This window comes from Prionailurus bengalensis, chromosome B3 (assembly GCF_016509475.1).
Source record: "Prionailurus bengalensis isolate Pbe53 chromosome B3, Fcat_Pben_1.1_paternal_pri, whole genome shotgun sequence".
NCBI lineage: Eukaryota > Metazoa > Chordata > Mammalia > Carnivora > Felidae > Prionailurus > Prionailurus bengalensis.
The window spans coordinates 82,519,811-82,538,665 of NC_057355.1; the positions used below are offsets into that span (position 1 = coordinate 82,519,811).

Here is an 18,855-nt window from a genome sequence, read left to right on the forward strand (position 1 = left end):
TGCATCTAGAAAGGTTCAGTCTGGTCAGAGTAATGGATGAGTTATAGCTAATGATAACAGCAAAATCATTTCCACATAAGTAATTTCCTTTCAGTCCTCATACTTTCCAAACTGTAGCAATTAAAAGGGTAACAACTGTTTGCAGCCATAAGTTCTTCAAACTCTGGAGAGAAGTATGTACTGTGATGACCATAAAAAGTCTCAGGACCCCTCCCTCCCTCCCACCACAGCCATTCTAATATGATAAAGATAGGAGATATGATATGATAAAGAAGAAATGATATGATAAAGAAGAAACCAGGACCACTAAGAAAGTATATTTGTGGGGTGCCTGGGTGGCTCAGTGGGTTAAGCGTCAGACTTTGGCTCAGGTCATAATCTCAGGGCTCCTAGGTTTGAGCCCTGCTTTGGGCTCTCTGCTGTAAGCAGAGAGCCTGCTTCGGATCCTCTGTACTGCCCCCCCCCCCCCGGGCCCCGCCCCTCCCCTGCTCATGCTCTCGCTCAAAAATAAATAAACATTTTTTTAAAAAGTATATTTACTCGAGGAAGGGAAAAAAGAGGGAGAAGTCTAATTTGGGGAAATAAAATACCTTGTCATAGGAATATCTGTCTGTTTTTTGGAGAAAGCACAGCTTTGAAAGTCAACTGAAGATGACATTAATACTCTGCAATAGGAAGTTTTTAATATAAAATTGCAAGGTTCAGTTCAAATGGCTCACTTTCACAGGGATAGGCACAAATGAGGTTTTCTTTTTCTTGTTTTTAAACCAAGTGACTGTAGTGTTCCCTTGATCTGCACTTTAAAATAAAAGCCCATGTATTAGGTAGGAGTCTCCTCTCGGTTTTTTTTTTTTTTTCTAGTGAGTGAACACACACACACATACAGTGGGAATATCTACAATTGCTAATAAACAAAATGAGCAGTCAGGATGACATGGCGTTTTGCAGTAAGACTAAAATATGTATAGAAAATGCCTCTTGATATTTAAAAAAATTCTTAATGCTTATTTTTGAGAAAGAGAGAGACAGAGTGTGAGCAGGGGAGGGGCAGAGAGAGAGGGAGGCACAGGATCTGAAGCAGGATCCAGGCTCTGAGCTGTCAGCACAGAGCCCGACATGGGGCTTGAACCCACAAGCTGTGAGATCATGACCTGAGCTGAAGTTGGATGCTTAACGAACTGAGCCACCCATGTGCCCTGCCTCTTGATATTTAGTTCTAGTCTTAGTGACTTTAGATTAGGAAAACATTTTATAACTGTAATTCAAAAATGTAATTTACATTTTTCTAAATGTAGTGGTCCATGCTGGCTAAGATGAAGATTCAAGAATTTTGAAACTCTGTTAGGAAAACATTGGAAGTGGAAGTGAGACCTGACTACCCTTTAAAAAGCATGCTTTAATTCACAATTTCTTAGAAAAGACATTTGAATGTGTCCCACAGTTACACAAATATAAGTCAGGAATGTTTTGAGGGAAACAGTGAAATTACTTTTAGGAGAAAAGAAAAAGAGAACACTATTTGGGGTTATAGATGAATGGAGAAGTCCCTGCCAATTACTGTTTGTTCCTATGGAGAGGCAGATTGTAGGTATTGGGGGGATTTGCTGTGTTTTCTCATTTGGGGATTGCATGTGGGGCAAAGCAAGAAGCAGAAAGAAGTGGGAAGGACTGTATTAATGGGACTTCATGAAACTGAGGTGCCTAGTAATGCTTTGGTACCTGGGCGAGGAAGTTGTAGGAAGGGTGGATTTCCTTCCAAAAATACACACAGAGCCTGGAGATTGACACTTTGGGACCCTTTGGAAGAATGTTGGTCCATGGATACTTGTACTTTCACAAGAAAACCTTCAAGATGTCTTGAGAATGGTTGAGAAGGGGCATGGTGGCCTTATGGTGAGACAGCAAACAGATCCCTTCCCAGGGACAAGTAGCAGAAGCTGAAGCAATTAGAGCACTGCCATGAAAGGTATCCTCATCTTTCTCCCATGCTAGTGGAAACTGAACATACTGGTTAAATACATATCAGTACTCTATCTAGAAAGGATAAGATACAACTGAAAAATATACAACAATCCTACACACAAAAAAGAATAAACATAAACACACATAAACACACAACTCTCTTATGTAAACACACAAGTAAATTAAAAGAAAAACACCCAGGGGTGCCTGGGTAGCTCAGTTGCTTAAGTGTCTGACTCTTGATTTAGGCTCAGGTCATGATCTCACAGTTCGTGGGTTCAGGCCCCGCTGGCAGTGCAGCCTGCTTGGGACGCTCTCTCCCTCTCTCTCTCTCTGTCCCTCTTCCCACTCATGCTCTCTCTCTCAAAATAAGTTAATAAATTAAAAAATAAAATAAAAAAATAAAATAAAATAAAAACACCCAACCAGCTGGAGTTTATTGTAAACTCCAGCCTCAGGTCAGTGTTTATGTGAGCTGCTTCAGTAACCACAGGAGATTCCTGTTTCAGACAGGTGGCAGCAGCTGCAATTCTGAGACCACAGGTGTCAAGAAGGTTGAGTAAAGCGGGCAGTTGGCAACATAATGTATTCAATGCATCATATTCTGTGAGTAATTGAATGCCACAGAGACTACAGTGGTGCTGTGTGTGGATTAAACAAAATGAAGAACGTCACTTTCCCACGTTAACACAGTCATGTCTAAGGAAAAAGTCTTGATGCAACTTTGAAGATATATTGTTAACCACTGCCATTTGGTTTAGTTCACTTTGAGATGGGCTCTAGATTAGTCTCACTTTCTTTTATACTTGCCAGGAAATAATGTGGAAGTTGTGGAATCAGGGATGTAGATAATAGTGCCATGTAATGAGTGTGCTCTTTGTAATTTCCAAGAATCTGAAGGGAATGTGTGACCCGAAATTAATTTTTATATGCATTTTACTAAGAGACTATAAACTGGTTTTCTTTTCTTTCATTATTTTAAAAATGATCATACAGCAACATTGACTTTCTTTTTGGTACAGTTCTTTTTTGTACAGTTCTACAAATTTTAACCCATTTGGAGATTCATATAACCATCTCCACAGTCAGAATACAGAACAATTCTATCACCCCAAAACTCCCCTATGCTCTCAGTTTATAGTCATGCTCTCCCAACCCCAGTGCCTGGAAACCACTAATGTATTCTTCATCACTATAATTTTCTTCAGAGAATGTCGTATAAATGAAATTATATAGCATGCAATCTTTTGAGACCGGCTTCTTTCACTTAGCATAATGCCTTTGAGATTTATACAAATTGTTACATGTATCAATAGTTTTTCCCCTACTTGTTGTGTATTATATAGACGTGCCATAATTGTAATTTGTTTATCTATTTACCACTGAAGGACATTTAGGTTTTGGTGATTATGAGTAGCTTCTTTTCTTTTTTGTATGTGCCTAAGTTTTTTATCTCTCTAAGGCAAACACTCAGGAGTGGGATTGCTGGGTTATATGGTAAGCGTATGTCTAACTTCATAGGAAACGGCTAAACTGTTTTCCAGAGTGCCTGTACCCTTTTGCATTCCACTAGCAGTGTAGGAGAGTGTCAGTTGCTCTGGCACTTCTGAGCCCTTGGTATTTTTTATTGTATCCATTTAAAAAATGTATACAAGTATACATGTATACAGGTATCTCACTGTGGTTTTAATTCGCATTTCTCTAATGGCTAGATGAGGCTGAAAGTTCTTTTTCATGTGCTTTTTTACCATCATTATACCCACTTAGGTCAAGCATTTGTCCAAGTCTTTGCCCATGGTGTAATTATATTGGGTTTTTTCTTACTGTGAGTTTTGATAATTCTTTATATATAGTAGCTCCCACTTATCTGTGCTCAATAGTAGTCTGGAAGCAGATGATCCTCCTTCTGACATATCGTCAAAAGGTCAATAGTAGCCTGATGCTACATCACAATGCCTGTGTCATTCACCTCACTTCATCTCATCACATAGGTGTTTTATCACCTCACATCATAGGAAGAAGAAGGGTAAGAACTGTACAATAAGATATTTTGAAAGAGAGGGAGAGAGAAAGAGGCCATATTCATATAACCTTTATTACAGTACATTGTTACTATTGTTCTATTTTATTATTAGTTATTAATTTCTTACTGTGCCTAAGTTATAAATTAAACTTTATCATGTATATGTATCATGGTGTGTATATATAGGGGGAAAACAGAGTATATATAGATTTCAGTATGATCTTTTGTTTCAGGCATACACTGGGGATCTTGAACATATCTCCCATAGATCAGAGGGAGTTAGGGTATTCTGGATATAAATCCTTTATTGAATAGGTGATTTGCAAATATTTTCCCAGTAACTTATCTTTTCCTTAAAAATACCTTTCACAGAGTAGAAGTTTTATATTTTGATGAAATAAATTGTGTTCTTTTATGAGTTGTGTCTAATATGCCATGACTAAGAAAAATCAGTGCCAAACCCTGGGTCCATATTTAGGGCGACCACATTGACATCTTCTACTCCCTGGAATGCCCTTCTCCACCTCACCTTCCTGGTCTCCTTGAAGACCCAAACTTTACTTCCTTAGAAAAGCTTTCTTGTCCCTTTCCTCCTTGCCTCCTTGGGCACAGTCATTTCCTCCTCATTTGTGTACCCTCTGTGAATACTTATCTTCCCAACTATGGCTTCTGGTTACATGCTTCTTCCTACCAGGCAAGGAACTCTGGGGTAGGGGGGCAAGCCCTGGCCTTATTCAACTTTATATCCCCAGCACATTCACTGAAAAAACAGAAGTGACTGATTTCCAAAGACATTATTCTTCTATCCTTAATAATTATGGGTCATTCCAGGGACAATTTAAGGATCTCTAAAAACAAATGTTATTGTTTGAACAAGAACATTTAAAAACTACCCTAAACTTAAAATTTTGTTATTCTTTGAGACATCTGTTGATCGAGTCAACTAAATGGGCTTGATGGAGAATATCTTTTCTCAGAGGAAAAGATATAAGGGAATAATATATTGATGTAGAGTCATGGGAGCTTTTGTGTAGCTAAAGCAATTGATACCAATTGATGGTATTGAAAAGTAAAACTAAACAATTCTATCTACTCAAGTTTTTGTTTATTGTCAGTATGTTGAAGTAAGATCCTGATTGTCAAAATTCTTGAGTGCCCAACTTACTGATAGTCACTAATTATATGAAGAGGTGCTGGGGAACCAATTGACTAGTTGGGGAGAACATTCATCAACCAAAATATATACTCTGGAAATGAAGCTACATTATGATGATGATGATAAAATCTTCACAAATTATATGAAACAGCATTTTTTTCACCATATTCATAGGAAGTTAGATGATTTTTTTTCATTTGTTCATAAGAGAACAAGACAGGTAAACTTCTGAAGGTTGATGGTTTGTCTTGGCATCCTTTGCTGCCTTTCTCTGGATCTGCTTTTCTCCTACCTCCACACAGTCCCAGAGTCCTCTAGCTCTCTGTGGACATGGCATACAAGGGATGAGAGCTGCCTTTAAGGGAAAGAGACTGAATTTGGGGTTTTAGAGTGATAGAAGTCTGGACTGGTGGGTCTGTCCATGATCACCTTGTCCCAAGTGAGGCATATTTGGGAATCATCTCTCCCTTTGAATCTGGAAAGGGTTCCATGGCTGCCACTCATACAGTCTTCAACGTCCTCATCCCCTTCTTGATCTTATCTCCTTTACACTCAGGTTTCTGCCTACTAACACCCTCTATAGAAATAGGAAAGAACCTGAAGTCAAACATTAACATTTGTTATGAATTTTAGTCACTAAATCAGCTTAACCAGTCATTGCCATGTTAAATTTGACATCTCTAATTGTATAATGTTAATGTTAGTGTTAATGCTCTCAGTAAGCAGATGGAGAGAAATATTTTTGCTTATACATCTTTAGGACGTGTGTGTGTGTGTGTGTGTGTGTGTGTGTGTATACAGTCCTGAACCGGAAGGGATTGTTTCTTTTTGTATTCCTAAAAATCTGTGAATCTAAAATTACTAACTTTTTTTCTAGCAAGTAGCACTGCAGTGCTCAAAAGTTTGTTATATGCTGAGCAGTTTGGCCATGTGAGTTGAGTCCAGTCTCCAGTTGCTATCTACTTGAGTCACATGTCCAGTCAAGGCCGAACACTAGTGATTCCTTATAGGCATCAGTGGGGCTCTGGTCTGACCCTCCACTCTCCCCGACTCCACCTCAAATGCTTCCTCTTCACCTTGCTAATTTAGTGCCCACAGGGCCTCCAACAAGTCAGATCTCTCAGAGCCTTTTAATTCCAAACAGTCTCTGCTGGAAGGAAGGCATTTAGCAAATCCTTTTTAAAAGTTTCTAATACCTAGTTATCTGACTGCATTAAAATAAACAGAATGTCAATAATATTCCGCTTCTTTCATATAAACGTATGGCAAATTGGCAATAGTTAAGGGTCTAAGGCTTAGAAGCTTCAAACTGATTATTCTTTAAATGTTTGGTTGACATTTATGTAGAGGGACAGAGGAAAGCAGATTTTATATCATTAAAAAGTATGTACAGATTCAGAATCACTCAGTTATTTCTCTCAACAAACCTCTCATCGAATATTCCAAGTATAGTTTTATGTTTGGGGGAGGGTGTACATACTTTCACACACACACACACACACACACACACACACACACACCCTACACATACATCTGGAATTCTTGTTCTACAGTTTGTGTGTACATGTAATTTTGTCAAACCAGACACCTGGTGACAGAATAGAGGGCATACAAACGATTAAATAAATGAATAGACCCCAGAAAGTTGTACCATGCCATGCATTATTTAGTTTCAGAATTTCAGCAGACACTGCATGTGCACATTGCGAAAATACTCGATAGAGAGAGGTGAGCTCTTGTGGGGACAGTGTTTCTTTCTCTCAGAGCCCATCTGTTTCTGTAGGAACAGGGGTAATTTCTATTTCACAGATATGTAAGGAGGAGGGTGTGAAGACCTTAGTTAACTGGCACCGTTGATGCTTTAGTGCCCCTTATACATTGTTTCCCCTGGATAGTTGCCTGGCAATCTTGACCATGGCCTGGGTCTGGTTAAATTCCTACATTCATCATGAAGGAACCAAATGATGTGTAAGAGGAGTGATGGCATGTTGTTTTGATGGTGCCAAGACTGTATATAACATATTATATGGGAAGGTGGGAGTGGGGTGGTTGAGAAATGACTCTTTGGCTATTCTGAGCAGGTGGCATAATAGTTACCCAGACCTTTTCCTGTCCTAGGTATATAATGTATTCTGAATCGGCAGGATCATAGTAGGACCCAGGAGACTGATATTAACAAATCCAAGTGAGGAAATCAAGAATGTGAGAAAGTGGAAAACACTGCCAAGGGTGTGGTTGAAGTGATCACTATAGAGGCTTTGCAGGAGGGGGTGGTTTATGAGAAAAAGGGGTGGAGGGGGCTGGTGGCCTAGATGAGGTTGGAGAACACCTGTAGTGGGAGAATGGGAGTGAAAAAGACAAAGAGAGTTTGGGGGCATAGGAGACTTTCTGATACTGTTCCACAGGTAGAGTGGTGACAAGGTCCAAAATAGAGATATGGCAGAGTTGTCCTAATGGAGTAGTCATGAAGGTCTTAAGGGTTGTGGAGTAAAGGAAACTTGAGGCAAGGGTGTTGGTTGGTTCATCAGTGTAAACATTACCTCAGGTAATGGTCTGCTCAATAGGGAGAGGAAAACTGAACCACATGCGTTCTTCAGTGTGAGGAGTGCAAGAGAATATAGGTAATAGCAATGAAGAAGGAAGATGGGAAGGCATAGCAGAGGGTAGACACCTAGTAGAAACAAAGGGTGTTAGTATGAGGGCAAAAGAGTAATGATCAGAAAGTGTAAAGAAGCAGTGAGGCTTGCCCTTCCCCCATCCCTCAGGTGAGGGCTGGGAGAAGGAACAGACTTCAATGGGATAGCAGGGGGGGAAGCAGGAACCCGGGACAGAGTCACGTTTGGGTAAGAGCAGGAGATACATGTACTATTCTGTGAAAAAGTTATGGAGAATTTCTTATACAATGGACTGGGAGTATTAGCCAGGAAAGTTCACAGTGTTTGTAAGAGATCAGCAGTGGGAGGAAGGGAGTTCCCCAAGGTAACACAGTACTACATGGAAATGAGCATCCTAAGAGGGCAAAGGATATAGGACATTTACTCTGGGGTGGTGGTTGAGGTATCAAGAATAAGAAGTGTGGGAAATAACTGGAGTAAATGCTCCAAGGAGGCATCTGTTGAGATCCCAGGCAATATGGACTATTTGATGATAGCAGTTAGAGGCCTGCCCTGATGTGCTGAAGGCCAGCAGAGCCTGGCTAATCTGGCTTTGAGTGGTTTCCATGTACTGGTTGATGAGGTAATGTGATTTTTGCACCAAATCTTTTTTGGACTGCATGTGCTCAAGGGCCACATTAGTCAGAACTTTACCTAATTAGGATTCCAAAGTCTGTTTAAACTTTTAATCTATTTCAAATTATTACCACCAATTTACATAAGTATCACCAATTAGTTCTTGAGTTTCAAGAAATAATATTGGAGCACTTATTGGAGTTTTACAATAATTTTTATTAAAAATTCAGCACAATTTTATGTCATTCTTCAATAGATTTTTTTTGCCTACTATTACACATTAAATACAGATTCCATTTTAGTTTTTCTTTAAAAACGAGTAATTGAATGATATGAAATTGAAAATTTATGTTTCCAGCTAGACTGACTGTTTGGATAGTCATGATAGGGCTCAGACCTCAAATGTTATCCTACATTTTAGCCTTAATAAAAATCATAAATAAAAGTCCCATTTAAAAAAATCACTGATACATAACTAAACATGAGTCACTGAGTACTTTAGCTGACATGTTCATCCTTTTGATGCTTAATGGACTCAAATTGCTCGAGTAAATATTACCATTGATGCTACCCATTTTGTGCTGCCAGCCTCTGACAGCACAATTGAAATTTGGGAAATTGTAAGGACAAGTGACATATCCGGCACCAAATCTGCCTACCTAATAGTATGTGTGGAGGAGATTGAAACTTTGATTTAGTAATGTTTTTATTTAAAATGTGCAGGTCTTAAAAACACAGCCGTATTTTGTCTTTTTTGTCCTTGGAATTTTTCTGACTTTCTTTCTCTGTCAGAACTATAAATATAGAGAATAAATTGATGGTTTCCAGAGCGAAGGGGAGGATGGGGGATGGACAAAATGGGGGAAGAAGAGTGGGAGATACAGGCTTCCACTTATGGAATGAATAAGTATCATAGGGATAAAAGGCACAGCATAGGGAATATAGTCAATGATATTGTAATAGTGTTGTATGGTGACAGATGGTAGCTATACTTGCAGGGAGCATAGCATAAAGTTTAGAGAATTTGAATCACTATGTTGCATACCTGAAACTAATGTGACATTGTGTGTCAACTATAATCAAATAAAAAGGTTTTATTTCTTTTATTTTTTATTATTTTTTTTTAATTTTTTTTTCAACGTTTATTTATTTTTGGGACAGAGAGAGACAGAGCATGAACGGGGGAAGGGCAGAGAGAGAGGGAGACACAGAATCGGAAACAGGCTCCAGGCTCTGAGCCATCAGCCCAGAGCCCGACGCGGGGCTCGAACTCACGGACCGCAAGATCGTGACCTGGCTGAAGTCGGACGCTTAACCGACTGCGCCACCCAGGCACCCCAAAAAGGTTTTAAAAAAGAGTGATTCTGATTACAAAGTGTGGGTTGAAATTTAGATACTCATTATGAATTTAAAGATGAAAATCTGTTCTTGTGGGAATGTGACAATTGTCCCTTACATCAAAAACCCCATGGCTTCTTGAGCATGGTTGGGTGTTCCTATGAAGTGCACATTCTAGCCCACGTTTCTCCCTGCTACCTGTCTGGATGATGCCTCTCTCCTGAAACACTGTGTGCTCAGAGGAACTCGCCACTAGCAAAGAGACCAGCTGTTGGCTCCCTTGCCAGGATCACAAACAAACAGTAACTAAAGAGAATAGAGAGCGGATTTGTGAGGTGACCTCTTACCTTGGCTGAACTTTCAATCTGAAAGAATTGAATCTGAAAGAATAGTAGCATTTTTGTGGTTTAGAAAAAGATCAACTTACCTGCATGTACTGAAGGTCCAGTGGCCAAGAATACAGCCTGCAGCTATGTATCTGATATTAAATAAAGGCAAGTTAAATGACCATCAATGGGGGCACCTGGGTGGCTCAGTCAGTTAAGCATCCGACTTCAGTTCAGGTCATGATCTCACAGTTTGTGGGTTCGAGCCCCACCTTGGGCTCTGTGCTGACAGCTCAGAGCCTGGAGCCTGCTTTGGATTCTGTGTCTCCCTTTCTCTCTGCCCCTCCACTGCTCATGCTCTGTCGCTCTCTTTCAAAAGTAAACATTAAAAAAAATGTCCATCAACTGATGAATGGATAAAGAAGATGTGTTTTATATATATGATTGAATACTACTTGGCAATGAGAAAGAGTAAAATCCTTCCATTTGCAACAACATGGATGGAACTGGAGGGTATAATGCTAAGTGAAATAAGTCAGTCAGAGAAAGACGGGTATCATATGTTTTCCCTCATATGTGGAACTTGAGAAACTTAACAGAAGACCATGGGGAAAGGGAAGGGGGGGAAATAGTTACAAACAGAGAGGGAGGGAGGCAAACCATAAGAGACTCAAATACAGAGAACAAAGTGAAGGCTGATGGGGGAGGGTGGGGGAGGGGAATGGGTGATGGGCATTGAGGAGGGCACTTGTTGGAATGAGCACTGGGTGTTGTATGGAAGCGATGAATCACGGGAATCTACCCCCGAAACCAAGAGCACACTGTATACACTGTATGTTAGCTAACTTGACAATAACTTATATTTAAAAAATAATTTAAAAAATTAAAAAAAAATAAAGGCAAGTTACCCAACCCGCAGTTTACCAGACCTGTTGGCCCTGGCAATTGGTGTTAAGTGAAGGAGTGACTTTTTTTTATCACCTCCCCCACCCCTCCCACCCCCTGCCGCCACTGTCCCTAGGTTAAGGGAAAATAGCCTTCATGTATTTTGTTTTTCTTTACAGGACATTTGCGAAGATATTTCTGATCATGTTGAGCAAATCCATGCCCTCCTTGAAACAGAGTTCTCCCTGAAGCTGCTGTCCTACTCGGTCAATGTGATTGTGGACATCCACGCCGTGCAGCTCCTCTGGCATCAGCTCCGAGTCTCGGTGCTGGTCCTGCGGGAGCGCATCCTGCAGGGTCTGCAGGACGCCAATGGCAACTACACCAGGCAGACAGACATTCTGCAGGCTTTCTCTGAAGAGACAAATGAGGTGGGTATGTGAAGCCAAGTCATGTGTCATCACGTGTGACCATTTGAAGAATGTTTTCGGCTCAGAGATGTGGGATAGGAACTTTTTGTAGGTAAATAATCAGGGCCTGAGCTGGGCTTTGAATCTAGGTATAGTGACTGGAGGCTAGGGTACTTTTAATATGAATAAAGCTTTAGACCAGAGTTAATTCATACCTGATGGTTTGCCCGGATACCACCCACAGTTGTTGGTACTCACCTGGCTTCTTGCTCCCCATTCAGTTATTTGATAAATATTTATTGAGCACTTACTATATGCTAAGCACTAGGTGCTAAGAGTATAATAATGATCAAAATGTGGTCTTTTCCCTCAAGTGGTCTAGTAGGGGATAGAGACAGAAGGACAGACATTAAAGGCAGATTATGATTAAGTCTACATATTGCTACTGGAAGATAGAAAAGGGGAACCTAATTCAGACAGGAAAGTCCCAGGTTGGACCTAAAGGAGAAGCAGTATTAGACTGGGTAACAAAGGTAGAAAATCTTCTAGGCAAAAAGAATGGCATCATCAAAGATCCAGAAGTAAGAGAAAGAATGACAGTCTCAGAGAGCTATAGAAAGGATTGGAGCAAAAAGTTTAAGGGACCAGGATTACCTATTAGGTAAGCAGAGGTCAGATTATGAAGATGAAAAGTCATACTAAAACTCATATTAAAAGAATTAGAATATATTTTAGGGAAAGAAAAAGAGTTTGGGGAATTGACATGATTAAATTCATGCTTTAAAAAAAAGTCATTCTGGATGTAAGAAGTCAAATGGGTTTCAGAATTTTACACAACCAATATATTTGTATTTTTTTGTACTCATATTAAGGGTAGTTTAAAGAGCTTATTGCTGTCACTTTTGATGCATGGCTTAAGAATGAAGACTGTGAATTTTAATCCAAGTGAACTCTCCTAACCCCAAATAAAATTGACATATGTATGGGAGCAAAACATTGTGCTAACTAAGCAGGGGCTGTGGTGTGTGTTTGTGTGTTTGTGTGTGTGTGTGTGTATGGATGTGTAGATAGATGTGGTGTGGAGAATCATAGAATGTGTGCATATACGTGTATATAGTCCCTTGGCTCTTGACATCCAGTTTAGTGCTCTACCTTTGGTTTTGTGGAAAATATTTATTATAGAGGTTTACAAGACACATAAATAAGTAAGATTAACAGGTTTTATAATGAGTGTTGCATAATTTAGTATTAATGTTTCAGTGTCTCCAGCAATATCAACAACAAAACAAGTTTGTGCTTATTCTCATAAATGATTTATACTTGTTGATTATTGTTTTCATGATGATGCTCTTGCTGTAGCAAATTCCCTGCAGGCCCTGGAAGTTTATGAGAATCCAAATCTCCTAGGCTCACTTCTAGCTTTATGTCGTGTTCTTTGTTTTCATTCAGCTTTTGCTGCCATCAAGGCAGTGGAGGAGGTGATACCAACTTCGGTAGAGCCCTGTTTTAATCATAAGGTGATCCGTTGGTGTGTGTGTTAGTGCCCAGATGCCATCCCTCCCCAGTGCGATCCCTAGGTGGTCCTTGATTGGGACTCTTGTGGTCCTGAGAGGCTATTAAGAATCCCAAACTGTCCAACTTTGCCCTAAATCTGGTATTCATGAGGTATATGTAATGAGGTAGACATGAGAGTTGGGAAAGATTTTTCTAAATTCTGAAGAGCTCTATAGAAATCTACCTGCCATCTTCAATCTATATATTTTTGTTGTTGTTTTTCCTCCTTATGTGTTCTGCTGGCTCTAGCATCCAGTATTGATCAGTCATCAGATCTGCCTACTTTCTACTACTAGAGGGGGCATTAGAACGTATTGGATCAAACCATTTCCCTTTATATATTTATTTATTCATTAAATAAACATTTGCTAATCACCAACTCTTTGTTGTTGAGTGGGGGATAGAGCAGTGTTCTAGGATTTATTGTTATCATTGTTGTTGTTTTGTGGAATACTTTCATCATGTATTTGTGTCATTCATGAAGGGTAGCCCAGGTCATGATGAAAAAGCCATTAAGGCTAACTAATTGTCACTGGCCACTGTTTTATGTTTCAAGTTTATACTAAGTAGTATCCATTATGGTTCTCGCAATGTGAGCTCAACAGTTATTTACATATTTGATTGGAAACAATTTAGTGAATTTTCATATTTGGAATTCTTTAGTTCTGTCATAAATATGCAAGAATATGTTGTGTGAGGGATAAAGGAACAGTGGATTCTCAGCCATAGGCTTTGTTGACATTTTTCTATGAATCGAAGCACTGTTTCCATTACCATCCTTCCCAAAGCAATGGATACCTGATCCTAGTTGTTTGTGCCTCTAGTGTGAATTCCATGAGACCATTTCAAAGACTGCTTAGTTTTATTTGTTTCTGCCAGCAAGCACACTGGGACTGTGAATAATGGGAAGAGAATTGGGTTAAAATTCTAAGCTTCATCAGAATAAAGTCAGCTGTGGAAGATTTCTAGAATGAAGAAGGAAATGGCATAAAACAGGCTGATGACCTGGAATAGTAGATGTCCTTCCAGTGAAAGTGAATTCATTTTCTCTTTTTGTAAGCCAGTTGAGTTTCTGAGCCATATTAGAGGATAAGTTGGGAAGCTGAAAAAGTGGCAAGTTCTCTCTTTTCTGTCTTTGCAAAAACAAAATGTTAAGTTTAATTCTTGTATTTAAATATGAAGCAGACCATATTTGAAAACAAATTAACAAATGTTGTATTAAGATAAAACCAATCAAGTAAACAAATAAAAAGAGCAGGGAAAAGCTCAACATTGTGTAAAAATGTGTTGTACTGAAATTTTTTATATTTCAGGTACTTTGATAAACACTTTATATTTATTGTTTCATTTAGTAAGGAAGGTAAGAGATATTAAAAATAGTTCCATTTTATAGATGGGAAAAATTGAATCTAAGAGAGGTTAAGTGACTACCTCAGGGCATAAATCTAGGAATAAATAGAACAAAGAAAACTACCTCTTAATCAATCTCTATTATAATAATAGTGATTCTTTCCTCCCTCTCTCCTCTGTCCCTCCCTTCCTTCCCACTTTCCTTTTACCTCCCCTAAATACTTATTGATTTCCTACTATCTGTAAGGCAGTAGGCAGTCAGAGATGAATGAGACCTGTTAGGAATCACCTTCATAATTTTGTTAGAGCCTCAAACAGTTCTGGAGGGCAGGCAAGGATGGTCCTAGTATTCTTATTTTACAGATGATACTTTTGTATCCATCTTACAGATGACATGACTGAGGTTGAGGTAAAATCACACCAGTAGTGGTAACTATTAATAATATTAACACAATAGCAAACAGTGATTAAGCCAGATGGTGTGGCAAGCACTTTACCTAAATGATACTTAACCGTCTCTGTGGGAGTGCACTTATCCTTCCAGAGCACACACACCATCACCCTTTGTGTTCTATGAGCACTTGTCACAGGTCAGTTTATATGATGACAAAGTATACGCTAGATCTGAACTTCATGAGTGTTGGTACCGGATTATAATCATCTCTATCAACCACAGCACCTTATTAGAATCACTGTATACAAAAATCTGATGGGTTAAGTTGAATTAAATAATGAAGATAATCACTGCTTTAGGGATAGAAGACGGAGATACTATTTTAGGTTGGTGGAATAGGATCAATCTTGGAAATTAATCATTTGACTCATAATTTTAGCCTGTAGAAAATAGAGACTCTTTGAATTTATTCGTGTGTGTTTTCCTCTTGCCCACCAGTAAGAGGTCTGTGACTTTATATGTTGGTAGTTGAAGCATAACAAACAGCATGTAGTGAGATTAGAGGAGGAAGGGGAAGGAGGGGCATACAATTTTTCTTTTACTGTACCCATGGTTAAAACCAGTAAATTCTATTTCAAACTCTCTTCTCAGTAAGAACTCTAAATAAGGGCACAAAACTAACCCTGATGTGACCATGGACACTGATATAACTTTGGGGGCTTTTTAATAGGGAGATATTCAAATCTCTAAATTATGAGTATTAAATCTCATATTCATTGGTAGCAAAATGCAGTTGTATAAAAAGAAAATGTCTAAGAAGACATTTGGAAGAGCTTCAGTTAATCATAGGTGAGGAACAAAGCAAAATTTTTTGTTTTCAACTGGGGTCAGGGGAAAGGTTTCCTTGATGTCTGAGACCAGATAGAAGCCAGCAATAAAGTGAATAAATTATCCATCAATAAAGTGAATACATTACCATCTCCACAAAACATAAGCTTCATCTGAGAAACTGCTTCATAGCATATGAAATGGAGGTATATTCGAGCTTAGACATTGCTAGGCACCCATGACACAACTCACGGCACTATGCAATTAAATGTGATATCTCTGAAGAAAAAAGGACAGTAAAAACAACGCTCATTCTTCCCCACCTCCCTATCCACCCGAGACTATTAATTACACACATTAGAAAACTGTCTGGGACGACTGGTCCAGAAGAAAGCAGTGGGGCTAAAAATATTAGTATTACTAAGCAATATTTTAGGAAATGAAACTCATTATTCATCTGCTCTGAGATACTTCAGAGAACTTTAAAAAAATGCCCTCTGCATGGTGAAATCTACAAAAAGTACTTTTGAAGAATGTTCTTAGTAACAAACTGTGTTTAAAAAATACCTCAGGTACATGCTTATCATTTGGTCTTTAGGGTATGAAATGGATACTCCATATGCTGTTTTTTGTTTTGTTGTTCAGGGAGGGATTTTTTTTTCACATTAAAAGTGCAGCATTATTAAAAATAGTTACCCCTGAGTGACACTCAGCCATGAACAGAAATCTTGGCCTGGTTGGGAACAGGATGGGAGAGGGTTCCCTTTGGAGCACTAAGTGTCTTTGAGTATGGCATTTTCTTTTCCAAAGGACTGGCTAGGGAAGGGATCTCTAGGGGAAGACTTAGGAAATAGCAGCCATACCCTGTTATCTGAGATGCGGTTTCATGCCATATATTCATCTAATATTTCTTGAGCACCAGTTATTTTTGAGCATAACTGTCTCCCTGATCTTAAGATACTTAAGACAGTATCTCAAAATGGAGACCAAATACTTCCCCAGGGCTGCAGTATTCTACATGGCCAGAAACAGGCGCCTGACACTTGTAAGGGTCTAATTTTTACCTGAACTCTCAAATTTCTTTTTCTCTACCCATCATAGAAACACTTTTACTTAAAATCTCTTTAACCTCACTGAAGTAGCTGCAGTGCTGTACTTTCATGACACAAATGATAGAAAATAATGCAAATTTCAACTAGTTAGTAATTTAAATACCAACTTATGGGATAGCTTGAGAACTTAACTATCATTAATAATACTAATTTTGGGGCGCCTGGGTGGCGCAGTCAGTTAAGCGTCTGACTTCAGCCAGGTCACGATCTCGCGGTCCGTGAGTTCGAGCCCCGCGTCGGGCTCTGGGCTGATGGCTCAGAGCCTGGAGCCTGTTTCCAATTCTGTGTCTCCCTCTCTCTCTGCCTCTCCCCCATTCATGCTCTGTCCCTCTCTGTCCCAAAAATAAATAAACGTTGAAAAAAAAATTAAAAAATAATACTAATTTTGTGAAGGAATAAGTTCTGAGTACTGAATTAAAAAATTTAAAAATACAACCTTTCTTTTATTTATTTATTGTTTAGCTTATTAATTAATTTGTTTTTTAATTTATATCTGAGTTAGTTAACATATAGTGTAACAATGATTTCAGGAGTAGATTCCTTAATACCCCTTACCCAGGGGTATTCCTTAATACCCCCCTCTAGCAACCCTCCAGCAACCCTCTGTTTGTTCTCTTTATTTAAGAGTCTCTTATGTTTTGTCCCACCCCGTTTTTATACTATTTTTGCTTCCCTTCCCTGGTGTTCATCTGTTTTGTATCTTAAAGTCCTCATATGAGTGAAATCATATCATATTTGTCTTTCTCTGACTGACTAATTTCGCTTAGCATAATACCCTCTAGTTCCATCCACGTAGTTGCAAATGACAAGATTTCATTCTTTTTGATTGCTGAGTAATACTCCATCACACACACACACACACACAGACACACACACACACGCACACACACACACACACACACCCCATCTTCTTTATTCATTCATCTGTTGATGGACATTTGGGTTCTTTCCATACTTTGGCTATTGTTGATTAGTGCTGCTATGAACATTGGGGTGCATGTGCCCATGCGAGAAAGCACACCTGTATCCCTTGGATAAATACCTAGTAGTGCAATTGCTGGGTTGTAGGGTAGTTCTATTTTTAATTTTTTGAGTAACCTCCATACTGTTTTCCAGAGTGGCTGCACCAGTTTGTATTCCCACCAGCAGTGCAAAAGAGATCCTCTTTCTCCACATCCTCACCAACATCTGTAGTTGCCTGAACAACCCTGCTTTTAAAATATTTTTTTAAATGTTTATTTTTGAGAGAGACAGAGACAGAATGTGAGTGGGTTAGGAGCAGAGAGAGAGGGAGACACAGAATCAGAAGCAGTCTCCAGGCTCCGAGCTGTCGGCACAGAGCCCGACGTGGGGCTTGAACTCACGAGGCATGAGATCATGACCTGAGCTGAAGTCAGATGCTCAACCGACTGAGCCACCCAGGCACTCCAAAGCCTGCTTTTAGATAAGAATTTCCATATTATTCTCTTAAAAATTGCATAAAGTATGACTTTTGTTTGACTGGCTCATTCGTCAGTGGATTTGTCTTCTGACTTTGTCATTTCATGGGCTTAGTCCAGGAATGAAGCATAAAAGCCACACAATTTCATTTAGATAATTATTGTTGAGATTGGCAGTTAATAATGGTTTCTCATTTTGTACAATGTAATTTAGCATAGGGATACCTCTCATTTTGATGACACTTTCCCCCTCAGTATACTTGATCAATAAAAGTAATAATATAATAAGTAGGAAGAGTGAACATTCATTGAGCACCTATCCATGTGCCAGACTTGTGTTTTGCATATATTATCTCCTTTAAAACTTACAACAGCCCTTGACATGGTTTATCATTTGCTTTTTACAGATGAAGGAAATGAGGTTTAGTGACATCAGGCTACTGGCTGATGGTCACATAGCTAATTAGTGTTGGAGCTAGAATTGGTTCTGAAACTTGGGCTTTTAGTCACTGGAGTCAGCTAAAACTACATAATCAGAGGAAGAAATTACATGAAGGCATAGAGATACGTTCCAAAATATCATCATTCACCCATTCGTTCATTTATTCAACAGATGTATCTATGAATACTTACTCTATGCACATCACCATGCCAAATGTTGCAAATGTTCTCGTGAGTCAGCCATTTTTCATGTGCTTGATACTCTCATGGTACTTACAAAATAGTGGAGAAACAAATTAATCAAGTAATCACAGAAGTATTTATTTATAGTTTGATGTAAATGCTTAAAAGAAAAACAACATAGTTTTATGAGAGCTTGTAAGAAAAAATGCTGACTTAGGTGGGAG

At 39.0% G+C, this 18,855-nt stretch overlaps 1 protein-coding gene across 4 annotated transcripts in view; it reads left to right on the top strand.

The window, feature by feature from the left end:
- AKAP6 (A-kinase anchoring protein 6) overlaps positions 1-18,855 on the top strand; it is a 480,061-nt gene that overhangs the window by 184,279 nt on the left and 276,927 nt on the right. For all 4 annotated transcript variants that reach the window (XM_043555958.1, XM_043555961.1, XM_043555960.1 and 1 more), the window contains exon 3: positions 11,100-11,351. In XM_043555958.1, coding sequence (XP_043411893.1) covers positions 11,100-11,351 — 252 coding nt within the window. The remainder of the gene's footprint in view (positions 1-11,099; positions 11,352-18,855) is intronic.